The sequence below is a fragment of the Dicentrarchus labrax genome, unplaced genomic scaffold (assembly GCF_905237075.1).
Source record: "Dicentrarchus labrax unplaced genomic scaffold, dlabrax2021, whole genome shotgun sequence".
NCBI lineage: Eukaryota > Metazoa > Chordata > Actinopteri > Moronidae > Dicentrarchus > Dicentrarchus labrax.
In genome coordinates this window covers 17,061,189-17,088,731 of record NW_026136702.1, presented here as the reverse complement: position 1 = coordinate 17,088,731, position 27,543 = coordinate 17,061,189, and the positions used below count along the sequence as shown (strand labels likewise).

Below are 27,543 nucleotides of genomic sequence, written 5' to 3'. Positions count from 1 at the left end.
GGCTTCAATACAAGCATCAACTATGTCCCAGAAGGACCTTGTGGGAGTTAAGAGTTATTAGACTCAACAAATTCACCAAGAGTATATTTAGACAAAAGAATATTGTGAAAAAGGGTAAAAAAATCTGTGTTTTGTTTCCGAATTTTAATCAGTTTTTTTTCCCATTTTCCAAGTTGACTTTTCATTTTCAGTTTGCTATTTCTGTATCATCAATATCAAATTATGTTTGGAAACATTTGATATTGGGCCGATTATCCCCAGTAAAAGAATGCATTTGAGTGGATTATCCCTCATACAGAAATTCTACTCTTAGAAATATTAATGTGAAATCAGGTGGACACTTCTACAGGCCTGATAATGACTTTTTATTGGACCATCTTTCTCTTTAATTTGTCCTGTTAGCTAAGTGATTTCAACCATCTTTTCTGTCTTTCTTTCAGCATGCAAAACCTTACTAAACAAAAAGTCGGATGGAGTGAAGGTAAGTTCTCTGACCCATGAGGGTTTTATTGAATTTAATGTTTCTGTCTTACTTACTTTTCCTATCTTTTATTGTCTCCCTTTCGGTCTGTCACTCTGACTACTCTCTACTAACATGTGTCTTTGATATTATGAGCATATGGAAAAGCAATATGTTCTTTTAGTTGGATTACCTTTGTGCTCTGGTGCTCTTTTGTTTTTATTGTTTTTTTTGTAAGGTCTATTAACTTTTTGTTGCTAAGGGAAAAGGAGTTATCTTAAAAATCATGTTTGAGTCAGCAGTTAAATTATGGGCCACAGGTAATACAGATCTGAAATGAAAATAAAAATAAAGACCAATAGGCCTTTAAAATGCTGTTTGTTTTTTTACAACCAGGTTTTTGTTGATTCACAGCAGTTCGAGCTACCATCATGTCTTGGTGCTCATTTAGTTTTGATCGACTGTCAGTGTCAATGCATGCAGTGAAGCGCCATGATCAACAAGGGCCAAAATAAAATTCCCATTACAAAAAGTAACGTTAACAATATTAAACCCAACATTAAACAAATAAACTGCACAACTCCCTGTATTTTTTTTCTTCTGAAGTCCTCTAAGTATCCCTTTGTCTCATCATTGTTCCTGTGTAAGCTTGTGCAGCTGTTTTGTTTTTCTCTCTTTCTGGGATCAATCTGGCAGCTTCACTTTTTTAGTATTTTTGATTAGCTCCTTGTTTCCCGATGACCCCTTATTTTTTTCCTCCTCCTTTCCATTGCTGTCTGTCAGAAAAGGAAGTCCAGCTCAAGTGTTTGTTTGATGGTGAGATCGGCTCTGTCGTTTTCGTTCATTTTTCATTCTTTGTCTCTCTTTGTAACTAGAGTCTCCCCCCCCTTCCGGATCCTCCCCTCCCTCCTCTCTGCTGTTTCATTTATTTGCTTGTTTTCTTTTGGGCAGTGATGCAGGCGTCGTATATAACAGTTTTCGTCTTGTCCGATTTCTGTCCATCCAGCATCCCTGCATCCCCTTCTGCCATTAATGCCACCAAAACCATTTCAACTCCTGACAGATAAAACACACACACACACACACACTCACCCTTTCCAGTTATCCTCTTTCGACCCATCTGTGTCTGGACAATATCAGGCATTTTGGCTTACTTACCAACATCCCTGACCATCACAGGAGTGGGGAACATATTAATCATCAATATACAATCATTTCCCCTTTTTTTATTTTTGTATATTTATTGTACCCTCATTATTTTTCATTTGAGGTTTTTTCCCCTCTTACTGTAAATTAAACAGCTGTCTTGGTCACCTGCAGATAATCACCCCCATTCAACTAGACTGTTCAGACCTGATAGATTGAGGATATTACACTGCACATCAGAAGTGGTGTATATAAAGTAATTAAGTAAAAATATATTGACATTTTAAGATATTAGTATTTCTGTAGGTTGCTCTCTTGATCTTTTTGATTAGCTTCTTTTTAGGCTTTGTCAAAAAAAAATTTTTACCCACTAACAAACTTGCTAAAAATATAATGTAGGGCTGGGTATATCATACAGTAGTTTCAGTACTGACACCAAAAGGGTACTTTTTTAAAATATCTTTCTGAGAAATAGAAACAGTTTTTTTCTATACAACCATTTGTGTCATTCAACAAAAGAAACCAAACCTCTCAAATGTCACAGAGACCACCAGAATACTTTTTTAAAGTCATACTGGGGTATTCGAGTTGTAGAAAACGGCTGAAAAACCTCCCTGCACTTTGCTCTTAAACTTTTATTGACATAATCCCTTCATCCACACCTCTTAACTTTCTTGTTGGAATACTGATTTGCATTCAGGAAGCGTCTCTTTTCCTCTGGTTACCCCGAGGCTGAAGGGAGAGTCCAGCTCAAACTGTTTTCTGGTTCACATCACACATTCCATCTCTAATCAGTAGTTATAATCTATACCTTTGTTATGCAGCCGAACTGTTCTGGCTTCCAACATAACAGGACCAAAGTAAGTGTTTGAGTTTAGTATGACGAGACAGTGGACGGATAAAATACATAATGATAACAATTGAAACAGAAGAGGATGAAATATGACTTTTTGAAATATGGATTAAGTTCCAAAAACACTAGAGCCTACATTTCCCATAATGCAACCATCTTTTTGTCAGTCCCTCTCTGCCTGGTATGCCTATGTTTTTTCAAACTCTGCACCCCTAGTTTGCAACACAGACTTCCTGTTGAAAATTTGTAGTCTAATCCCAAAATGAGAAACCCTGATACATCACTTTGACATCATCTGGGTTATTTTTTTCAAACTCGAAAATAAAGGCATTATACAACTACAGGGACTGTTATTTCACATAAGAACCACCTTGAAACCACAATTTGCTTAAAATGTCTTGATATGTATCTTAAGTAAGTTAACATTTAATCGAGATTTTGATTGAACTAATTGTTCTAAACAATAGGGTGAACTAAGCAGTTGAAGTAATGCTAAAGTAGTTTTGTGGGTCAAATAGTATTGTCTTGAAGTTGACTTTGCTCAAGCTAAAGGAGGAAACAACAAACAGTCCATACCTTCATGCACGCACACACACTGTTCTCCCCGATTAGAAGAAATCGTGTCATCAAGGCCTTTCACTGCATGCACAGACCTGGACTGGTAATCATTATAATTAACTTATTTTCTGACTCGGTTACACATATTTTGGCTGTGTTGCTGCCAGAAATGGGCCACTAATTGCTGGCGCTTGTGTTAGATACAAACTTGTGATTTCTCTTTGTATCCCAGCAGATGTTGATTTATCTTATCTGTAAAAGTGCTGGGAAAATACTCCAAATCAAAATCAATCCAATATGTTCATTGTTTTAAAATGCATTGCTGACTAACTCTTTTTTTTTATGTTTAAAGTTGTAGGTATTAAATGCAGTTATACACCAGGACACTAGACTCAAAGAGCCCTTCAGTCACTCAGTACACAACTTTATAATAGAAGTTGAAAGTTCTAATTGCAGTTAAACAATTAGTTAGGGAGTCAGTGCACTCACGTTGTTTCAGAAGAACACTTGTTTCTACAATCTGATGATCAAAAAAAGGGTTGTGTTACAGATTAGCATGTGCACAACACACCTACAGGAGAATAAAACAACAACTGCCCTTTAAAATGCACAAGGCAGCAAGGTTCAGATGATTGATGTAGATATTCAGATAAATCAGTTTAGCACTGAACCAGACTGTGCACTTACTAAATCACTATATGTGGAATATTTGTATTGGCTCTGTTCCTGTTTTCCACCTCAGATTCCCATTGGGTGGTTTATGGTTTAGACCCAGTGGGAGCAGTGAGAGTCATTCTGTGTTGTGTTTCTTTGCCCCAGTCGCAGGGAAACAACAGTAAAAACAGTGTAGTAAGCAGCAGCAGCACCAAAGACAGCAGCATGTCATCTTCAGCACCAATGGTACCTCATCTCTATTTGGTTTCTCTCACGTTGCTTTTTATGGCATCATTTCATCGTTCCCATCTTTTTAATGTTTAGTTCTGTCTCCTCGTCTTTTTGTCACATCCCATGTTAAGTGAAATCTTCTCTGTACTTTGTCCTCTTTCTCGTCCTTCATCCTCTGCCTCTTTGCTTCTGTTTTGAACACAAACTGTGATGTTGGCAGTGGATTTTGACGATTTAAAAAGAAAAATGTACTTCTTGTTCCTGCCTTTGAGTGTCTCTCCCAGCTTGCGTTTTACCCAGACCTCCTGTGGACACACTCGTGTATATATATTTACACCGTGCACAACACTGACAGGTAGACAAATGACTTTCATTTTGCAGTACAAGAGCAGACACTTCAAGTTCTGCTCAGCCACATCGTGATGACTTCTCTGTGTGTTCAACTGTGTCACCTGAGCTTTGTTGATGGTTTGTCTTTGAAGAAAAACACAGAAAGCAAAGCTAAAAAACAAAACTTGAACTTCTACTACATCAAAAGAAGGCCTTTTACAAATTGCTCTTCGATATGTGAATTTTTTAAATGATGAGGACATCTGGGTAAAACAGAAGCAGGAGTGGATGGGAAACAGAGAGATCATAACTGTATGAGGATGCAGCCCCTGTGTTCATACACGTAATGGGATTGAGCCATAATTATGGCAAGAAAAGTGCTAGAAATCATTATATCAAAATCTTGCTCTTACAGCTACGTACAGAATTTCATGGCTAAATCTATAAAAATGATTGGATGGCTGTTAATCCAGTCTGATACAATGGCCATGAAATTACTAAATATATATAAATATAATAGTTCAAACAACCTGTAAAACCACAATGTGACATTTTTATACTTATTTTTTTGTACAGATTACACAAAAGGGACAACATGGGTTAATCAGTGACTTTAAGACATGCTGGTCTAAATATTTTGTTCCCTTTTGACAGAGCCAGGCAAGCTGTTCCCTTGTCTTCAGACTTCGTGCTAAGCTATGCTAACTGGCTGCTGGCGATAGCTTAAGATTTACCACACACACATGAGTCAGTATTGATCTTCTCATCTCACTCTGTGCAAGAAATTATATACCTTATTTCTAAATAATGCCAGGGCTGAATTCTGTATACCAATAAATGCTAGTAAGCTGGATGCCACAATAGCAAAATTGAGAACACTGAGGCAAAGCATTGAGCTAAAGCTTGTTTTCCCTCAGACTGGTTAAGGATTTCCAGTCTAGATTCCATTTCTAGACAATCCCATATGTCATTTAAGGGGCTGCATGTTCTAAGGTTGTAGTTCCTGGATGTTGGGTCCACTGTTGATCAGGTGGGTTTGTTTTCCCAACAGTGCAGTACTTGGAGTGCTTGAATTGCTTTGTGCTAAATGTTTCTGTGGCAGGGTCAAGACTGAGGATGAGGAGTGGTTACAACACACAATCACTGTGCTTAATGCAGCATTCACGCCATATAGCTTGTGATGGGAAAGATTCACATGGTCATAACTCTGAAGTGTACAGGGCATCAGACAACTCAACTACTGATGTAATGTACGCACTGAATAAAGTAATCTAGCGTTGAGATAGTATGATACGCCATGTTGAGGTAAGACCTAGTGTGCCTTTACAAGCTTAGATTTTGAATGTGCTTATAGCAAAACTATTCATTTTACCTCATACCAAGTGGTGCCAGAACAAAATTTTTGATTCTTCATATACTGACTTTAAATTGATTTACCTTAAATGAGGGACTGATAATAACCTCTGCTAAAGTGAGAACAGTTGATGAACTGAGATAAAGGCCTTTATCAGTCCTGACAATGATTGCTTATTTTTTAGGAGAGGGAAGATCACTCTCATCACTCTTGCGGTGCTCTTATGACGGCACAAGTTATTGTAATGTGATGTATGTAATTCCATATTCCAAAAATACTCCAAAATGTTTTTAGAGTGCTTGCTACCTTACAGTCGTTCTTGAATGCATCAGTGTTTTTTCAGATATTTCTCCCATCTGTCACTTCACCTTGGATATTGAAGCAAACTACTTTTATAAAGTTATGCAATAAATTCCAGGTGACACAAAAATGAAAGAACTCACCCTTACCTGCACATACAATCACTCACAGAGCCCTCCTCCTCAGTCATGGCCCTGTATGTGTGTTTTCACACATTTTGGAGGCTCTAAAATGATCCTGTAGGCCACAGTGCTGGTGAATGGGGAGCTGACTGACACTGAGAGCCTTCACATCTTCAGTTATATATTTGAATCACCATAAATGCTCCACAGCCTTTGTACTGTAGCTCCTGTGCTTTTGTTTTGGTGCGCGCACATGTGTCTGTTTTGTATGTTTGTCGTCATGGAATAAGTTGGTATTCCCTGGCATCTTCTCTGGTGCCCCCTCCCCCTCCGCCCCACCCATCCCCTTCCTGCATGGTAAAGTGTCTCCTACCTCCCCCCAGGAAGCCCAGACAACTGTTGTACACAACCCAGCTGACGGCACCAAGGTAAGCCCCTCCTTCTCCCACCAATAGCCACCAGCCACTACTAACACTCGCAGGTAACTCGTGGAGGATTTTCTCTAAATATATTCCATACATCGCTGTCAAAACAACTGTAACTACTCTCTACGCTTCATTGTGCACCTAATGTGAGCTGGCTTCTGTCGCCATGTTTCATTATGTTCCTTCCTGATTACCAGAAGGGATTTCACCGGAGAGTTGAATCCTATGAACTTCCCAAATCCCGAAGCAGATCAGTTCAGCTCCTGCTTGTAGTGAAGGTGCACCATTATGGAGCCACCAGAATAAAGTTTAGAGCTTCAGTGTTTTATTATAATCAATAAATGAATACGTTTAAAAATACATTCAACTTTTTTACTGATTTTGACTCACTGGGCTGTTTGTCTCGCCTTTACCAACTTTAGTCAGACAAACTGCGACATTCTGCTTGATTAATTACTGTATGACCTGTATGTGTATGTATTGGATGGATAAGGACGCATCTCATCACGTTATTAGTGTTCGGTACAAGATGATGTTTAAACAGTCGCTTTGTTCATTAAATACGTGGCCTTTGTTGTGTGACGTAACACCATTGCTTGTTTTCTCTGAAGCTTCAAAAGCTAAATATTAGTTTTGATAAAAATGTAATTTCTTCTGATTTTAGGCACTCCTTAGGAAATTGATTATGATTAAACACTGTAAAATTACATAACTATTCTGGTCGTATCCTTCAGGATCCATACAGCATCAAAGCTAATTTTCAAATTTATATAAAAGAGAAAATCCCACACGTACTGTCTCTAACAGCGGCACACTGACAAATATAACTTCAAAATTTCATCAGACTTTCTACTAAAATAGGAACCAACTGTCATGCTGCTTGTGCTGTTATGTTGGTGTACAAGCTTGCAAAATACTAGATCACTAGATATTCAAATGCTAGTGCTGTTACACAGTTTTCTTTACATTGACACTTTTCTCACTAACACTTGCTGCACTGGCTTCCTCTGGAGGAGCAGTTGCACACTAACATGCACACTCACACTTCTTCCTGTTAAATCCGGTCACATGACTTCAAATTCCTCACACACCTTGTTGCTCTGATATGTGTGGCTCTCTGCGCTGCTGTCCTGGCTGGTTTGTGCTCCTGGGAGGGAGTCGTCCAATCGTCCATCTGTCTGTCGTGTTATCTGTGTGTTCATATGGACAAAGTGACCAAAGCTTCCCAACCCTGTCTCTCTTACACATAAAAAAAATGATTTGTCTTGCTATTTCTCTTTTCTCCCTTTATCCATCTGTCTCTCTTTTCACCCATTCCTCTTTTTTCTCTCTTTCTATCCCTCTCTTTGTCTCCTCTCTGTCTGACAGGGCTCCACAGAGAGCTGTAATAACACAGAAGAGGAGGAGATGAAAGGTAGGAAAGGTACTTGTCCAACTTTCACCTACTCTGCATGTCTGTTTTGCTCCCTTTACATCTTGTCCAGGTTTTGTCACTCTGTTAGAGAACTATTATAATACATTTCATGCTGTATTTTTCACTTTATATTAGGAGTAATACAGATTTCACTCTCGCTTCAGACAGGGTAGTGGAGGCTTGAAGATCCAGTAAGTTTAGTAGTGACAGGTGACAGATGTCTTTGAGTATCATAGGAAAGACAAAAGTGACACAAAATCTTTTTTTGCTGTTGTCTCCATTTACGCCCCCCATACAAACTGATGACATGGTGGTGTAGAGCTTCGTAATCAAACAGCTACTTTGTCTGTCCTGTTCAAACGCTCCAGAGCAAAAGCTCTTTCTACTCAATCATTATAAGTTGCTCTGGTTCTCACTAACATGTCAGTTCATAGGAAAAAGCTTTTTCCACCAAAAGTGTGTATGTATCTGGTTCTATTGGGTAGAGCTGGGTGATACTTCATTATCATCCATCGATTTTCAGAGAAATTTATATTCAGTTGTCCAAATTGATGATCCCATGCAGCAAACTCTAGGGCGAGCATTGTTTTTTAAATGGGATAAACATTTGCTAACTGTGCTAACACAGTTCATTCATTTTAATTAGGTTCTTTTGTATTCATTGATTAGCAGAGCTGAAACTATTATTTGGTTAATCAATTAGTTGATTGACAGAAATAGTGAATCTGTGTCCAGCTTCTTAAAGGACCAGTGCATAGGATTTAATGGGATCTAGCAGTGAAGTTGCAGATTGCAAATAACTGAACACCACTCGTGTTGGTATTTGAAGAGGGAATGAGAACGGTCTGTGAAGCGTGTAGGAGAAACTACAAAACAATAAAAACGTGCAATACCCTGTAGAAATATGGCGATTGAACATGGCACTCTGTAGAAGAGAACCGTCTTCCTCTGTACATAAAATTGGCTCATTCTAAGATAACGATACCACAATTATCCTTGTTTCCATGTGATTATACACTAAAGAAATGATACCTCTGAATATTATATTCCATTTCTGCCAGTAGATCCTTCTAAATGTTATACACTGGACCTTTAAATTCAATTCTTTACTATGATAGCACAAATGAAAAAAGTAAAATAATGCAGCATGAAAAGTCTTTGTGATTGTTTGAATCAAACAGCCGAATGATAAAAGTATTTTTATGTAAAACCACCATCTAACCTTTACCCGTAGGCAAGGGGGTACATATGTGGGTACCTGAGCTTCATTTTGATTGCTGTTGTGCGTGAGTGTGTGCATGCTAGTGCCACACGCCGCTTAAGCCTTTAATTAGTCGTCTTCAGCTCGGTAATGACCCTTTTAATGTTTGCAGGTGAATGAAGTAGGACAGAGCTGCCTGCAGTTAATCCAGTTACTTAAGGCAGCTGTCTGTGGGTTTACCAGCACTCGATCTATAGTGGATGATCACTGACATGCAACCGAGAGGCTGTTCTGTGTCTTTTTCTGAAGTTGAATGCATTTATTTTAAGTAGCTTTGGATGAAAGCATCCGCTAAATGAATGTAATGTAATTTATCTTGTCGGCTCTGAAATAAAAAACTCACATACACTTTAACATGAAAATCACAAGCTCAACATATGTAAAGGCCTCTATGATGAAGCACAGGTTGGCATGCTGAAGTGACCAGAATGTCACATATTCTGCAACTGCATATCAATATTAAGTCTTGTAACTAACTTATAAACCCAGTTTTACCCCCACACTTTAAACTAAGCAATGTTTGAACTTGTGCATATCTGGTGCAGCAGGCTGCTGATCTCTATGTGGGCTTGATGATCGGCCATTAAGCCTCTTAAAGGTTATTCAGTTTTGAGCACAAGTGAGCTGAGAGGTTTGGCTCCGTGGGGTGGTTTGTGCAGCTTATTCGGTTCTTACGTTCTGATGTCTAAATCGGCTTGTGGTGTGTTGTGATTTGTGAGTTATAATACTAAATTCTAGAAAAATGTAGTTAGTTGATCAGTATGAAATGCTTGAAAAATGATTCATTGATTATTAAAATAGTTGCAGATACATTTTCTGTCGATTGGCTGATTCTTGATTCATGCTCTTGCAGTATTTTTTAGAATTTAACGGACTAAACAATCGATTCATTGAAAAAATAATTGATAGATTAATTTCTGAGTTTCTCTCAGGCTCCCTGTGAGTGTGCATCTGTTTGTATTTGTGTGTTTGTCTTGTGTTGGGGGCAGTGGCTGCCTGTGAGTCTGCTAGTGCTGACAGTGCAGTGTTCAGCCAGTGCAGCACTACTCAGGAACAGGCCCAGACCCCGTCTCCTCACTGCCCACTGCTCACCTGTAAGTCGGCTGCCCTCTACCTGATTCAACTCTCAGCTCTGACCTTTGTGTCCTGACCTTTCCTTTTCAACAACAAATCTACCCTACAAGCGAAAAAAGACGTTTTGTCATTAAAAAGGCTCCACATAAGTAAGACTTTCCTTTTCCACTCTTCCCACCAACTTGTGCACCTGCTCCCCTCTGCCCTCCTGTGCTGCCATCTACTGGCACCCAGGCCTGACTGCAAGCCACTGTTTCAAATGTTTATCTATAACTGAGTAACTGTTTTCTTATAATCACTGCTTGATATACTTTGTGCAGAAACAATGTTAAATAGTTATATTTAGCTTCTCAGCTTTGCTAAATATAACTTTATTTTACTGGGATGACTGTACCTACCTGCAGCTGGTCCACTGCAGGAGGCTGCTAGCAGCCCCACTGTCCTTCCAAGCAGTCCAACTCAGAGCTCCTGTCCTGAACCAGAGTCAGCTCTGTCGCCCCCCGCAGGCAGCAGCCACAAACTGCAGCAGAGTAAGTGCCAGGCAGGTTGTGAAGTGTGTGTGCAAAGGCTCTTGAAGCAGTGTTTATACCGTCTGTTCTAACTTTCTGCGCACTTGATGGCAGAGGGTTTGAGGACTTCGGGAAATAAACGGCCTATAAACACAAAGTTACATGCAGGTGTGGAGGATTTGTTGTTAGTTAAATAGTGAACAAAACACTTTCCGTGTGTGTGTTCATCTCTGCTGTTTATTCTCATCTCAGTCCAAACTGACTGTTCTGTATGTCTGCATGCAGTTTGTGCTTTTCTGGTGTGATGAACATTTCTTGAGTTTTATGTCCCTGAATTCTCTGGTGTATCTGAGTAATTACTTGCCTGGTCCCAAATAATTGGGAATTATAAATTAACTATATTGCAGTTGATTTTTATTTTTGGAGTTGAGTAAGTTCAGAGTTGTCTTAGTTGACCGTTTTGTTAGGGCATATTTTGAGCTGTGATATCTTGAAAATCTTTGCACTCAAATGAACCTAATTGAGCCGTTTCTCGCCATGCGTTACTGAGGGCTTCCTTCCAGGAAGCGTGTGGCAGAAAATTCACTCTTAGCAGTCTATGTCCTGTTTGTGATATTTTTTTAAGTAACTTGGTTAGTTGGAGGGTTTTCTGAACAGAAGGTTGGTTTTGACGTACGTATAGAAACGTGCTCTACTGATCAGTAGAGATGTTTATTAATGTTAAAGGTTGTTTTGCTGATATTTTTATTAAAACTGAATATTTCTAAGGAACACAAAGTCTTTATACAGACTATTATAATAATAATAATAATTCAAATATTATTATAAGTATAATGTTATTGATTGTGATGTTTGGTCTCATTTAAAACATTTTCAAGGTAAATATAGCGAGTAAATAGAAGTTGATAATGATATTATATTAGTAACAATGATTCAACCTGATTCAACGTGCCAAATCTTTATTATCGTTATTTTATTTTAAAAACAGGTTCATACTTTTTTTTTATTTAGTGCCCAAAGCAATTTACTGTTTGTTTTCTGGGTGAGACCCTAAAAGATCTTTGTTAAAGTTTCAGGTTTAGTGGCACGTGGACTATTGAGTGTTATGTACATACAGCATCAGATGCTCTTGATGCTGTGTTTAAAATGGAGGGTGGACAGTGTGGTGTGTTTTGTACAGGGTGACTTAAAATGTCACTTACCAGAGGCAATTCCTGTGTGACTTATTTCAAATGTCAGAGGTTTCAAGTAAGCTCAGGGAAAGCATGAGGAGCAGTATTCGTATGTTCAACTTCCAAATGATTTCTGACTGTCTTTAACCTCTTCGGGTTGTCTTCCCCCCCTTCCTCCCTCCCTCCCTGTCTGTCTGTTTCTCTGTGTTCAGCTCGTAAACAGGAGATAATAAAGATGACAGAGCAGTTGATTGAAGCCATCAACAATGGGGATTTCGAGGCTTACACGTAAGTTTGCAGCTTAAACAATAAACCTTTGTGTACAAGACATTATCTTTTAAGTACCTAGTTTTAAGCTAATTTTTTGCCTTGTTGAAAACATTTTGTCACTTGTAACACAAAGGAACTCTTAATTGATTTCCCCATGAAATCCATACATGACTGTAAAGTGCTTGTTTTTGGTCCAATGCATCACTAGGTAATATAAGAAAATTGCAATTGGTTCAGAATAAAGCAGCACACTCTTTCCACTGGGTTGAGAACAAATGTTTCTAAAATGCATGAGTACCTCTTTATTTAAATTGTGTCAGTTATTCTTTTACTTGCAATAGACATACATTACAGTGTGTTGTGTAAGTATATTGTGAGAAGCAATGTCAATGTGTATATGTATATATGGTACTGTCACCATGTAAACTGTGTGGACTCCAGGAAGAATAGCTGCTGTAATGCAAAAGCTAATGGGGATCTTAACAAACACACTTTTGTTAAGATCCCATTCTTCACTGCAGGATAAATTAAAGTTATATAAAGCTAAAGTTTATTTCTGGTTGTGTTTTCCTCGAACAGGAGAATCTGTGACCCTGGACTCACTTCCTTTGAACCAGAGGCTCTTGGAAACCTGGTGGAGGGCATGGACTTTCACAAGTTCTACTTTGAGAACCGTAAGTCACTCAGTGTTCTGTATACTTATAGTATTTGTCTATTTGTTTGTGTTAAGTCTTCATCAATTTACTGCAGTGCTTGTTCATCCTCTTTGGAGCAACACAATAATAGACCTTTTGTTGACAAGAGTTTAGTCTAGTTGTTTTTTTTTTGTCAAAGTAAAATGAATGTGTGTTCTGAAATCTACAATCATATACCTGGAGGACCGTGTGCACAAAACAGGAACCCGCTCTAGCTCTAAACTGCACCGGGTAACTTTAAATTATGTTTTTAGGCATGTAGATTTCTCTGTCTACAATAATTTACTATGTGTGAAACTGAAAAGTGACCAAGCAGATCATCCAGATAAAAGACAAAAAGATTTTATCTTTTTACCCCTCTGTGTGGGACTGCAATTAACGATTATTTGCATTATTGAGTTTAATATTATAGAAGACTAAGAAAAACAGCAGATATTCACATTTTGAGAATTTTGGGCATCTTTGCTTAAAAAAAATGACTTCAACTATCGTAACTTGTTCAAAGGGATGGGATGGGGCAGAATATACTTCTCCACCTCAATAGAACTTTAAGGTTCAAGTTGAGATTCAAGAGTTTCCAAACATAACTAATGTCGTACAAAATGATATGTGAGACATCTATGAAATTACCATTTATTAAAGTCAGTGTGACATGATCCATTTATAAAATCACTCACCTCTAAGTTATCTAACCATTTGCTCCTCAGGTCATTTGAAGCTGCCAACATGTTTTGCCTATGGCAGCTGTAATATGCTTAATGTTTTCAAATTTGGTTCCTTTGCTACTCACTGAAACCTGACCAATCCATTTACAAACAGCTTAACTGCACATTTCCATCCCCACAGTGCTGAGTAAAAACAGCAAGCCAGTACACACCACCATCCTCAATCCCCACGTCCATCTGATCGGCGAGGATGCCGCCTGCATCGCCTACATCCGCCTGACGCAGTACATTGACAGCCAGGGCCGACCACGCTCCTGCCAGTCGGAGGAGACCCGTGTGTGGCATCGCCGCGATGCCAAATGGCTCAATGTGCACTTCCACTGCTCAGGAGCACCGGCTGCACCCCTGCAGTGAGCTGAGTACGCAGGCCCAGGTAAGGTGATAACGCCTCACTATTATGACGGTCCGAAGGGTGCAGTAAAAGTTTTATGCTGGATGCATAAAATGATTATGGTCGACTGAGGGTTTTTACAGTGCAGGTAGCATGTAATGAATAGACAAACATCATGATTTTACTAGCTTCACATCATTTGAAATCTAAGTTAAGATTAATTAAGAAATTGAAGGATTTAGGGTTGTAAAAGACAAACATACTGATGGTTATATACTGTTCCCTTTAATTTATTTATGGAATTTATTTTGCAACACACTTCTTCTTGCTTTCTTCCCAAGAGTTAGATAAGGAGCTCAGTGTCACTCTCACGTCTGTGTGTTTAATATGGAGCTCGCCTGGCTCTGTCAGGTGAAAAAACACGCCTACAAGCATGTTTAATCAGTACACGGACAGAAACTGTGCTTACAGGACTGCAGGAAGTCACCGCTGCCAGTTCTCTCTTCAAGAAATAGTTGCAGCTTTGTTGTTCTTACACGTACCAACAACATTCAGTGTTAATTAGTGAGATTTAGAGGTGTGTTTTGGAACAGACAGAGCCAGGCTACTGTTTCCCCCTGCTTACAGTCTTTATGCTAAGCTAAGCACAGCACATCCAATACAACTACTGACACTGCTCCATTTGTTATGATTTTGTCTGCTGATTTTTCCCAAAGCAGTGCCTGCAGCTCTGTGATGTGAAATTATTCTTATATGACATTTTTGGGACTGAAACTGGAAAGCGGAACAACTTTCTTTATAACAGTTTGGTGGCATTGATTACGCCAGAGCTCACAAAAAACCCTTCCCTATGAACAGGTGACATTTATCAAATGAGCAATTTTCAGCATGCCTATATACCACAGGGGCATTGTGAGAATTTTTCTTTTCTAATTTAGGTACACTCCTTCTTAAAGACAGTTTGCACACTAATCGTTGTATCCTTCCTTCTGCAGCTTTGCCTGAACTCTAAAGCTGTTTGGAGCATTTATTCTCCGTGGTCGGATTGGTGCCTGGATCCTGGCCGGGAAGAGGCTGCTTGGAAAGTTGTACAAAACACAAAAGTGGGGAAAATACATTATAAATAAAAAAATAAACAAACAAACAAACAAAAAAGCATATTTCAAAAGCTTGACTGAATGACCGACCACACCAACCAACACCAATCCAGTCTAACCCTAGCTAGATGAGGTCGGGGCCCGGCTTTTGTCAGCCCCTTTCTTGCAGATGGTGCATGCTTCTAGTGGCGACACAGGGGTGATGCTGTCCTGGTCCTTTTTCTCCCATGGCCTTTATTTCCCTATCTTTGTTTTGTCTGCTGTCTGGAAAAGTATTAACATGTTCAAATATATATATATATGTAACAACAGAAAAACATGTACACTTAACACACATAGTGAATAGGACTGGGGCGGCGAGTATAGTGTGTGGAAAAATGTGATTTCTTCTTTGTTTTGTGTTGAGAGAGCAGCAGAAAGTCTACTTTAATAAAAGTTCTGTTTGGTTTAAAGTTAACAGGTATATTTGGGTGGGGTTTATGGGAACGAGAGCAACTAATATTTGCTTAATATCAGAATTTAACACCTATTTTATGTGTCAGGTTTGAGCATCTGTACACAATGTTTTAAAGGGGTTTAGGCATTGATACGTTATTGAAGGGACCTTTATTTTTATTTTGTCTTTTTGTATTATGTGTTATTAAGCTGTTGGTTTTTATCTCTTAAATGATGTATTTTAAAGTATTTTGTGTTTAAAAAAGGATCATTTTTAATCAAAAGGTGGATTTTATTTAATAAAATTGTGTATAATTAGATATTTATATAGGCGAAAAGGGGAACACGGTTTACTTTCAGGGTGTAGGGAGGGGAGTTAAGCATGAGAGTGGGGTTTTTTGTTTTGTTTTTCAGCTTTGAGGTCCGAGGTGTAAATACAAGTAAACACACGCACACTCACACACACTCATGGTCCCTGTGCTCTAGCTTTTATGGGCTGAGCTTCTCTTGAGCTTTAGACACAACGTCCAGGCCAGCTCATCCTGAAGTTGCAGAAGGCCTCCATCTGTCTATTTGGAGTCGAACACTAGGAGGCGCCATCAGTCTAAAGCTCCTCACGTCTCTGAACTACCTATTCTGAAAGCACGGACACACTCTCACGCCAACTTTTTAAGTTTTCTTTAAACAGTTTTTGTGTATTTTTGATGTGAAGCATGAATTAATTGAACTATCTACTGGCCTGTACTGTTTTTGCACAGACACTTAAGACTCGATGCTGTTGCGTTCGCTCTTCTGAGGAAGTGAACCTTTCTGCAACTTCAGGTTATGCTCGCCAAAATCCTTCCCCTCCACCCTACCTCTACCGCACTACTTCCATCATTCCTGCCACTTATCCTCTCCACATCTGTTACTCTTGTGATCTTCGCTAACCAGCCCCATTACCGTCTTAGTAGCACCATCCCGTGTGGTGATGATGATGATGATAATGATGATGATGATGTCACCCTTACGCCTGTGTCTTGATTGTGTTCTTCAAAAAATATGTATGTTGTCCGTCTTGGCTTGCTGTACTTCTGTGTAAAGTCCCGGCACTATAAAAAGCATGCTGAAAAAGGGATTGCAGGCGAGATTGGACAAAACAAAGGCATTATGGGTAGAGGGCTATGCTGGCTCGAGGGCTGTGGGACCTTTTGCTGATGGCAATCAATGGTTTGGTCCCTAACAGGTTCTGTTGTAAACGTTGTAGTTGTTAGTGTTTTGATGTTGATATTTTTATCAGTTTTAGCCAGAACTATAAAAACTGCTGGTTAAAATGAAGGGAGGCTGGGACTGCCACAAACCTTTTTTACTGTCCCTGTCGTCCCCTCGCACACTGATTAATACACACACACACACACTGGATGCTGAAATCTTGAGACAAAAACACTTAATACACTCCTGTGGGTAATTACATTGGAATTCACAAGATCATATAAGCACATGAGATCAAAGATTCTCCCTTTAAAGAGGACAAAACATAACTCCATAGCAGTGGCTGAGCTTTGCAGCACTGTTTTGTTCCACTATTGTAGAAACTTTGTGTGTCTTTGTACCAACGGAGGGGTGAGTCTGTCCCGTGTCTGTGCTACGCTGCTCCATAGTTAAATCGCGCTCTACTTAGGCTGTTGCCTAAAAGCTGAAACCACAACGATGCTTCAAACTATCACATACCGTGTCTTTGTACGTACACTGACACAGTTGAGCGGATAATAAAAAATAAAAAAAACATGTTGTGAATCATATGTGAGACCCAACCTACTGTATCAGCCGTCTGTGCTTCTTTCTGAGTGCTGTTACATATCTGACATACCATGAAAACTGTGTCCCTCCCCACCCTCCACACTTTTTGCACCATGACGACGACACGTTGTAAAACCAGTACTGAATCTATGATGTGATGTTTTATATGGCTCTAAGTAGTTCTGTTTGTGCTGTGGGCTCTGGCCCAGTTGTCTGTTGATGCCACCGATCTGACGAGATGCTTTTATTTCATCGTGTGCATATTTCCACACAGTCATGGGGATGCTTAGACGAGTGAAATGCAGTTAAACGTTACAGGTTATCCAAAAGGAGGGGAACTGATCTGAAGCTGCTGAACACTCAGTTTGAGTGTTTGAACAGTTGGATCAAGCTGAAATTTGCGTTTTTGATATGAAGCCGAAATAGACGTTAACAGCAGACATTTGGACATGTAGCAGGAAAAGCAAAAGGTATAAACGATGGCATTAATACAGGCTGCATCCCTGTGCTTGCTTTCTGGGGTGCTTAATGGAACATCATTGATGTTGTTAGTTACACTTTGCTTTTCCTGTTATGAGTAGAAATCTGTCAATTCTGAATCTATTGGGTCTAAAGAATAGGCAGCTGGTGCAGTTAGCCCACTCACAATGACCTTTTTTTAAATTGTTAGTTGTAGAACAGGGATTCTCAACCTTTATGACCTTAAAATAAGGCAGCACCTACTTGTGACCACAGGTTGGGAACTACTGTTATAAAGTTAAACTCTTTCGATGACCCTGCTTTTGAGAATTTTTTCCCTCTCATGCATCTCAGTAACTTCAGCTGATATTCATTATTTCTTTGTACTTATTCAGTCATATTTAGTCTTTCAGAGATGTATGCAATAAAGCGTCTTAAAAAACAAACACACACAAAAAAAACCACTTTCTCACTTGCCCTGATTTTTCCATCTGGCCATGCAGATAGTTTTGGTTTTATTCGTCTGGTTTTTGATGCATTGAAAAAAGACACAAACACCACAAAATTCAACAGCAACATCTCTCTCCAGAAACCGTGTCCTGTTTACTCCCTGAATCATCCACAGACTTAACTGTATACATTTTATTGGTAGAACAACTGTTGGGAGTAACACAGGCGTTTCTGTTGCATTTCAGTGTAACTAAGTGTAATCCAAACTATCTGCATGGAAGGAAGTAGAAGGAACTAGAGGCTCCCTGTACTGTTTAACACCAGACATGATGCAAAAAGGCAAATATTTCTGCACAGGTTCTGAACTCCGGATCACAGATGAGGCCATTGTCTCATTGGGTAGTGTATGGAGGCAAAGAAAGGTCATAGATTCACTGACGCAAATAATCTAATTATGAAATGTAATTATTTCACAGTATTTAATGTTAAGATTTAAATGCCACAGAAATCACTGCATTTAAATATTTTACACTGAAAACTTCCTCAATACTGAACCTGAATAAACATTCTGTAAATCAAAATTTAAAATTGCACCAGATACAAATAGCAACTGGAAATTACAAAGAGGTCAATTTAAACCACTTAAATTCAGATACATGCCTTCAATAAGTAGTGAAATATTTGTGGTATTTGAATTTAACAAACTATATTCCACAGTAATTATATGTCAGTGTTCATTTGCATATAAAATGAAAATGATTTGGGCTGTATTTGCTTCCATAGAAGTACTACAGTGACCTCCCTGTTCAGCTGAAGTGTCACTGAGATCCAACAGAGTGCTTTTAACATGACAGGGTTATCGACCTTTAAGTCTCACTGCTGTACATAGGATATGTGACCAAATATAAATTTAACTTCACACAGAATAACCTTGGGCTGAATGCACCAACGACCTACAAGAGAAAATATCATTCACAGTAGTTGAAGTAGCTTGGTGTCTGTTTTGCTTTAACATTTTTGGTTTAAAAAATGCAAATGTGTGAAAATCAAATAAAATTCATATATTCGACATTTGCCAAAATACTAGTGCACATGTCTAATATATATTAATTAAAACAGTACCTGACTTAAGTGAGGGGAAGAAAAAAAATCCTTGAAATGCTTTCAACAAATGTTGAAAAAGGATAATTAAAACCACAAACAGCAACACTATATATGCAGTTTTACAAATGGAAGAAATATGCATGTCTACTTTCTGGTAATTTTTCACTGTTTACTTGATAAAGAAATGGAAATCTATGTTACTTGCATCCTCAAGGTTATGAAATGGCTCCATCTGAGTTATCTCACATTAAAATGCATAAAAGAATAGCAAAAGCCTCAGCTTGTATGTAAGTAAATTTATTGCATTGTAACCTTATACTAAAAAGGGGCTAAATGTGTCTATACTCCGAGTTTCAATTGGATGCTGGATTTTTGCATGACCATACAGTTAATAAACATACATTAAAAACTATCACGTGTTTGTTTGGATGGTTGTTCTTTGTTATTATTGGAAAATTAAAGTATTTAATAAAAAATAAAAAAAGCATTTCAATATCTGTGTCTGTTTCTCATGTTGTTACAAATGCTTGTGTGGTGTATGCAGTTATCTAAATATCAGTACTGTGGTTAATGATTACAGCTGTTTATATACGGGTACGGCACAAAGACAACATAACACACCTTGGGGATGAAGTATAGATAAAGTATCTATCTTTCTATCGATCTATCATACAGATAACCTGCAGCTGTGTATAAGGCTGGGTGGTAATTAAATCAACTTACAGAGGTATTATATACAATGTACAGCCTTTAAATAGCTAAATATGCTTAGATATCCGTTTAAATAAATAATGACAAGAAATGTGTAATTAACAAATTAGCTATGTTACATGTTTTAGATGTTGAAATACCATTAATTGCATTAACATGCTTTGATGATTTTACATTTGTTCTACATGTGCTATTAAAAGTACCTAAAAAATATTCTTAGGTCAGTTTTTGGGGGCTAGATTGTTGAAATAAATTAAATATTTGAAAATGTTCATTGTTTTTAAGGAAGGTCGTCCCCTCTTACACTATGACAGGTCCATTCACATCTGTGTTAACAGTACTGACAGTCACCTCTAGAGAGTGCCAACAACCAAACAAATCAACATAAGGCTGAGCTGGGGCACGAACATCCTTTCAAACATGCAGTTAGCATTTAGGTGTAAATTTAATTAAAGGATAGGTTCACAATTTATCAAGCCAAGTCTTGAAACAATAATCAGGTGAATATATGTACACTGAAACAAGTTTTGCATTCCTCCTGTTTATACTGTACTAAAAAGGCTGTAACTGTGGCATTTGTCCTACATCTCGGTGAGAAGCATGTTAGGAAGGGATCTTTCAACAAGCAACAACAGTTAATATGGATATGTGACTGTTGTTTTAATACAGTCTTATTCACAAAAAATGTGAACCTATCCTTTGAGCTTCAGCTGAGGTGAGTGTCTCCATACCTCTGATTCATGGCGATATCGTCCCACCAGTGAGGTAGCCTGCTGCTCCTCTCTGCTTGAGGCATCATTAGCCACTACAAGAATAATACACCTGAATCTCTGATGGACCTGTCAATGGTCAAGTTGCATTGTGGGTAATGTAGGCACCATGTTTGGACAAGAACAATGCATGGAATAAAAAAAGACGATATCTCTGGTTCTGCTACATAGATTTTGATCATTTTATTTAAAGAACCGGCTCATTGTAAGTCTGATAATGTTATAGAGTGCAATGCTAAAGTGGTGGAGTACCCAAAGTACTCCACTTTAAATAGGATGTTTGTCCATTTTCATACAGGAGGGGACCAGAATATTAGAAAGACCTCTTAAAGAACCAGTGTGTAGGATTTTGTGGCATTTAACAGTGAAATTGCTGATTGTCACTAACTGAATACCACTCGTCTTCCAAACGTGTAGCAGAAACTACACTGGCTGCGAAAAAATGCTAAAGGCCATATCTAGAGCCAGTGTGTTGTTTGACCATTCTGGGCTACTGTAGAAAACATGGCAATTCAACAAGGCAGACTCTGTGAAAGAAGAACCGCATCTTTGCATAAAACACAAACACTTGTAGTCTTGATGAATTTTAATTACATCAAATGGATTTATGTAAAAGTGGAAAAGGAAGAAAACAATGGGTCTCATCATCACCATCATGTTCAACACAGCAACAGAAATCTGCACATGTTCTGTATGCACTGGGCAGATTACAGGTCACCTATACTCAAGTCATATTTATAAACAGTTCCTTACTGAGTGCCTTCTCAGAACATACATACACAAAACTGTGATGGTATGATGTTAATGAACTGTGCTTTTACTGTTATTTTCCATTTCAGAGGAGGATGGGAAGCAATAAATGAGATCAACGATGATATATTTTTTAAGATAAGAACAGTGTGTAGGCTTTGTTTCGGGGGGAAGGGGGGGGCTGCCAACCTTCATATAGGTGACCTGGAACACTCCCATGATTAGTCTCTCACTCTCAGATAACACAACCTTCACTCACGATTGGCACGCACCAGACGCCAATCACACAGCTGTCATGGCTCATGTCCAAGTCCATTTGGCATCCTGGCAAGAAAAATCCCCACTGAACTCTGTCCTCCCTCTTTGATTGGATAAAAGGAAGTGGGGTGATTGGCTGATTGATTGCTCCATGCAGATTGTGATTCTTCAGTCTGATAGCAGGTTGAGTTGGAAATGTTTGGTGCCGACATGCTTTGAAAAATGTTTTGTTCGAGCCTGAATGTCGTCTTTGCTTGTGCATGCTGCCCATTTACAAAAAGACTTTTTTTTGATCATGGCGTTGGGCAGAAGAAGGTCCGGCTGACTTTAAAGTTGCACAAAAGAACCAAAATGGTGTCATCAGTCTGATTTGAGATCTCCCTTTTGGCTGTCGTGTGAACATTGGCACTTTAATTTTAGCCTGTAGAGACTAGTGCACATCTAGCAGTCCGTCACACTGAAGGAAACATGGCAGTGCAATCTGCCACAGCTTTAGTCTTTATATAAAAAAAAAAAACTGTCACAGCAACATTTTCTAATATTTTTCTGTTTTCCTTGATTCAAGGAAGAAAAACAAAACAGAGAAGGAAGCCACTTTTCTCTACTGAAGTGTCCTGGGTTTGAAACAAAAAAAAGGGAAGAAAAAGGAAACTGGGATATACAATCTTTTCTCACTGTAGACGGTCTCAGCAGATTAACTCTACTAGGCTTCAGACACACAGCTCCAAGGCCACCTTTCTCTCTGAGTCCCAGGCAAGCAAAGAGGAGTGGAAAGAGCAAGAAAAGAAAGAGAAGGAGACAGATTAGAAAATAAAGAGGCAAAGTTGAAAGAAACAAAAAGAGAACACAACACAGAAAATAGAAAAAGAGAGAAAAAAGACAGTTAAAAGTCAGAAACTGTTTCAGTAGACAGTGATATATAAGGGAAGACCGAAGGAAGCAGCCAGCCTGGATTTACATGCATTGTCAAGGGAACAAGAAGGGGGAAGGATTTCAGCGCTACACTGAAGCCATGCAGCAACTACAAGCATCCTGAAAACAGCAAAAGGGCCTATTTTTTGTCCACCAGCGGGAAACACTCAGCAGTCACCTTAACCAACAACACAAGAAGCATCATGGAGGAGGGATACGCTGAGGCGCCGGAGTTGTAGAACTCCTCTTGTTGGGTGATTTGGGGACACAAACAGGCAACATGTTCGTCCACTGAGAGCAAAGCGGTAAAACGGCCCATATGCCATGCAAACCAGGGTCCCATCAGACTCTGAACAGGCGTTTGGCACCACAGGGACGGTGGGGCAACAAACAGTACAGTGAGGAAGGGGGTAGGAGGCTTACAGAAGCAGGGGAAGCAAGTGCACGACAGGATGGACGACATCTGTTACACCATGTTTTAGGTTCCCATGGAGACAAGACCGAACCCCCCAACCCCACCCCAATCCCTATTCCTCCCGCTCGAGCAGCACTCACTCACCACGCGCTCACAGCATGGTAGCAGACAGACGAGGGTGGTGGGGCGGGGTTTAGCAGCTTTGCTGCGGCTCCCCGCTCCTGCTTTTAGACTTTCTGCCCTCCACATCTGTAGGACAAAGGCAATGTTTATGTTACATCTGTAGTCAGTGACAATTTTCATTTACTTTATACCTGCATATGCTGTAGATTAGGATAAATACAATTAAGCAACTTCAAAACAGCAAGTATAAAAGCAGAAATAAATAAGGATCTAGAGGCAGACAGTACTGTTAGTATTGGCACATAAAGCAGTGCTCGTCTTTGATTATAACTTAATGATTACAACAATCTGTACAAGATCTTATCAGTCTAAATTACTTAATCAAATATTATCCACTTTCAAGTTATGGTGCGTCAGGGTGAGTAAATAAAAGTTTCCAGATACCAAAAGGAATGATGTTGGCTTCATTCACAAAACAGTCTGACCACTGAAAACTATTCTCAACTTACTACTTCCTGTTTTACTAACTCCATCAAGGGCTATCATCCTCCACTACCTTCACTGTCAACTTTCACTTAACCAACTGCACCTTCCCCTCAGATCGTTTTAGGAATGAAGCTTCATCATTTTGTCACCAGCCCAAGAGGTCTGTTAAGACCCACCAGAGCAAATCCCCCAGTTAATATACAGAAAAGAAAACACAGAAAAGGTGTCAAATGTACAAAAACAAACAGTACACACCATAAAAATAATGGATAAAGATAAACATGATGACCATTTTGATCACAGCAATCAAAATGAGTGTTTCAGGTCCGACAGAACAAAGCCGTGCAATTTAGTGGATGATGCAACTGAGTTAAAAGCAGTGAAAACTCCCCCATACACTGAAACATCAAAATACACAGAGAGTGGAAAGTGAATCTATTATCTGATACATTAAACCTTTTTAATTTGGATTTGTAATTAAGAAATTGCTGCTACGAGATCTGTCCCACAATTAATGCTTTTTTTAATGGATCCTGGTGACCGATGAATCTCAAACATTTCTACTCGCTGCTAATTTACGATTCAAGCTATAAACAGAAATATTAAGCCTGTGATGCATAAACCCCACATTGCAGATAATAGTATAATGTTAGCCAGTGAAACAGATTTGATGAGGAAACAATAATAATGGTAAAAGGCTGCTGGACGGAAGAACATTCATCAAAGTCCCACCTCAGAGAAAAGAACAGAAAAATAAACAAAAAACAAAAAACAACAGCGTTTCACCGATCGGCACCATGGCAAACAGAAAAGAATGAAACAAATACACCACACAGGGATAGATAGTGCTCTGATAAATACATGCAGAGGAGGAGGATTTGGCATTCATCCCGTTTTTCTCCCCTCTTTAAGTCACGTCTGGCAGAAAAGATCAGCAAGCCAGAGCCTCTCCGTCTTTCACACACACCCATACTCATACCACAGAGACTGGTTCTCCTCCGGGCTCAGTGACTGGTCCGAATTATTCACACGATTGGGATCAACGCCCTCGTTATTCTCTTTCAGACTGGCTGGGCTTGTCTGGCCGTTTGATTGGCTGTGAGGGGCCTGGTTTTGGGTGGAAATGTGGGTCGGGATAGGAGGAGGGTGCGTTTTATTTGTAACAGGAGGCCCGCTGATGTTGCTGACTAGTGTGGGGTTTAAAGACAGGAAGGGTAGGTTTTTGCTCGCTGACTCACTAAAGATTGAGTCCATGAACACAGACTCTACAGTGAAGGAAGGGCCGAGGAACGACTCGAGGGTGGAGAGGTCAGGATCTTCCAAGCTATGGCAAGGTAAGCTGAGTGACTTGGGCAGGGTGGTGGTGGTAAGGGGTGCCTTTAGGTTGGTGCTGTTTGGGTGGTACTCACTGGGTGTAGGCTGGGAGCGTATCCCAGCCTTGGTGGATGCGACGGGAGGAGCAACGTCGACCGACACGGGCTGCCGGTTGTCCTTTGAGAGCAGGTCGTGGATGCTGGTGCGCCGCGTGGTGCCCTCGGCGGTGGAGATGACGCTGCTGGCCCGGGGCAGCGTGGAAGAGGAAGAGTCCAGGCGTTCGGAGACGGATGTGGCTTTGCCCTGCGAGGACAGGCTGGAGCGGAGCGGGACGGAGCCCCTCACACGGGTGCTCTCCGCCTTACGCAGGGTCGGGCGACCCGGCTGTCCAGCGGATCTAGGCGGGCGATCAGAGCTGACCGGGGCCGCTTTCCCACTGGCGGAGCGCAAAATGCCCCGGCCCTTTGTGGAAGTGCGTTCTTTCTGCACATGCTCGGAAGAAGTGGAGAGGCGAGGAGAGTCTACAGTGAGGTTTTCCTGACTGCCAGACTGCAGAGACAGAGCAGACAAACAGTATCAAGTACAGTATAATTCTTTAACATTAAAAGGTAGTTTTATCAAAATTTATGATTCTAAATGTTTACGTCAAAAATCTTTGTGCTCGTCGTGTTTACTTGAGTCTTGAAAATCGATTCAAATAGCTTGACAGAAATTGAATCTTCATGCTACTTTAAAAGTTGGTATAAGTTGGGTTTCAAACTGTTAAACTGTCAGACAAAACAACCAATTTGAAGACGTCACCATTGGCTCTGAAAATTATAATGTGAATACTTACGCTCTTTTTGGAAAAAAACTAAAAATAGAGAAAATAATCAGCAGATTAATTGCTGATGAAAATAATCTTTAGTTCCAGCTCTACATTGATCCCTCATATGATTGCAATCCAGCATGGTTATAACTGGGGAAATATTCTCATTTCCATTAAAGCCTGATGGTAAATGGTAAATGGACCTGTACTTCTATAGCGCCTTTCTAGTCTTCCGACCACTCAGAGTTCTTTTACATTCGCCCTTTCACACACGTTTACTCTGTGATGGCAAAACCCATCAAACAGAAGCGAACGCATTCATACACGTTTCACACATTCGGGGTTCAGTATCTTGCTCAAGGATACTTCGACATGTGACAGGAGGAGCCGGGGATCGAACCAACAACCTTCCGATTAGTGGACGACCCGCTCTGCCTCTGAGGCACAGCCTGATGTGCTTCATCTGCAGGTTTTAGTCGAAAAAACAAAACAAACCAGAAGCTAGTGGCCTCACCTCTGCGGGATCAATACCCTCATCCAGGAACTGCTGCAGGGAAAGCACCTCGCTGCTCCTGATCTGGGTCTGGCCGGGGATGCCTGCGGCGGTGGACGGGTCAAGGGACCTGCGCAGCTGCAGGGGGCTCTGGTGGGAGGAGCGAGAGGAGGTGGGCTGCTGGACGGGGCTGCTGCCGCTGCTAGACCACACTTCCTGGTCCAAACTCAGGCTGAACTCGCCGCTGCTCTCGCTGTGAGGCCTGCTGAGGCTGCCGTTCAACGTGCCTGTGGGAGGGGAGGCAGGGATTAGAACATGTAATAATAAGCTATCCATCCATCCATCCATCCATCCATCCTTCTACAATGCCTACATTATCACAATATATAGTAAATCAGGTCATTTAAAAGCTACATTTACTACAAAATACTGTAATATACTATTTTGTTATTTGCTTTTGCTATGTGAGATTTCAGCTTATCAATCCTTCATAACTGAAATGTTCAAGTACTTTATTTATAACCGTGTCCATCCATCACTAAATTACTTGAAAACGAGAGAAAAGAGGAAGACTTGAGGGGTGTGATGAAAATTAAATCTATACGTACCTGAATATTTAATATATTTGATGATTTAACATTTTTGTTCCACGGTGCAGTAAAAGTGCAACCAATTTGGATTTGCTACATTAATCTCCAATGTCAGTAAAACATAAAAAACTAAGTGTACCTCAGACTCTCTTAAAGGGAATCGAATCATCCTAATATATTGATTCTGAACAAGACGGGAAAAAAAGCTTCAACTTTCCAGTTTTCACAGGAGGACACAATGAAGTAGGTTTGAGTACAGAAATGGAGCAGAGGAGGAAGGCAAGAGGGGTTAGTTGAGAGGAGAAGTAGAAGGGAAGGGGGGGCTAAGGGAAGGAGGAGCATACCTTTAACCTCCAGAGGAGAAGTGAGGTGGGAGTTATTGTTACTATTACTACTGATGGTCCTGTTGCTATGGAGACTGGAGGGTCTGGAGGCTGGGTAAGGGACAAGAAGGAAGACACACGCACACACACAAAAACACACACACACACACACACACACACACACACACACACAGTTAGGATATATATACACACTTAACATGTAACCACACAGACATGCACTAACACAAAGAGTAACACAAAGGTGCACATTGACAGTTTGACAGAACATTTCCTGCTGGGGCAGCAGATGGCACATGCCAGGCAGAGGGACAGGAAGGGTGGCTCGGTGCCAGGCTGCAGCCACAATATGTCCAGTCAAAAA

General features: G+C 39.9%; 2 protein-coding genes across 27 annotated transcripts in view; one reads left to right on the top strand and one right to left on the bottom strand.

Annotated features, from left to right (window-relative positions):
- Positions 1-19,620, top strand: part of LOC127351673 (calcium/calmodulin-dependent protein kinase type II subunit gamma) — a 70,996-nt gene extending 51,376 nt beyond the window's left edge. For 2 of the 20 annotated variants that reach the window (XM_051379489.1, XM_051379451.1), the window contains 9 exons: positions 441-481; positions 3,837-3,917; positions 6,392-6,436; positions 7,802-7,856; positions 10,587-10,712; positions 12,076-12,151; positions 12,713-12,807; positions 13,675-13,926; positions 14,880-19,620. In XM_051379489.1, coding sequence (XP_051235449.1) covers positions 441-481; positions 3,837-3,917; positions 6,392-6,436; positions 7,802-7,856; positions 10,587-10,712; positions 12,076-12,151; positions 12,713-12,807; positions 13,675-13,907 — 752 coding nt within the window. In that variant the 3' untranslated portion in view covers positions 13,908-13,926; positions 14,880-19,620. Of the gene's footprint in view, positions 1-440; positions 482-1,243; positions 1,277-3,836; positions 3,918-6,391; positions 6,437-7,801; positions 7,857-10,586; positions 10,713-12,075; positions 12,152-12,712; positions 12,808-13,674; positions 13,927-14,879 lie in introns of all 20 variants that reach the window. The other 18 variants (XM_051379528.1, XM_051379496.1, XM_051379618.1 and 15 more) reach the window with 13 other exon arrangements.
- A 1,237-nt stretch (positions 19,621-20,857) lies between these two features.
- ccdc88ab (coiled-coil domain containing 88Ab) overlaps positions 20,858-27,543 on the bottom strand; it is a 69,118-nt gene continuing 62,432 nt past the window's right edge. For 4 of the 7 annotated variants that reach the window (XM_051379437.1, XM_051379388.1, XM_051379410.1 and 1 more), the window contains 3 exons: positions 27,183-27,272; positions 26,270-26,535; positions 20,858-25,496 (listed from right to left, as the gene is read on the bottom strand). In XM_051379437.1, coding sequence (XP_051235397.1) covers positions 24,591-25,496; positions 26,270-26,535; positions 27,183-27,272 — 1,262 coding nt within the window. In that variant the 3' untranslated portion in view covers positions 20,858-24,590. The remainder of the gene's footprint in view (positions 25,497-26,269; positions 26,536-27,182; positions 27,273-27,543) is intronic. The other 3 variants (XM_051379428.1, XM_051379420.1, XM_051379401.1) reach the window with 3 other exon arrangements.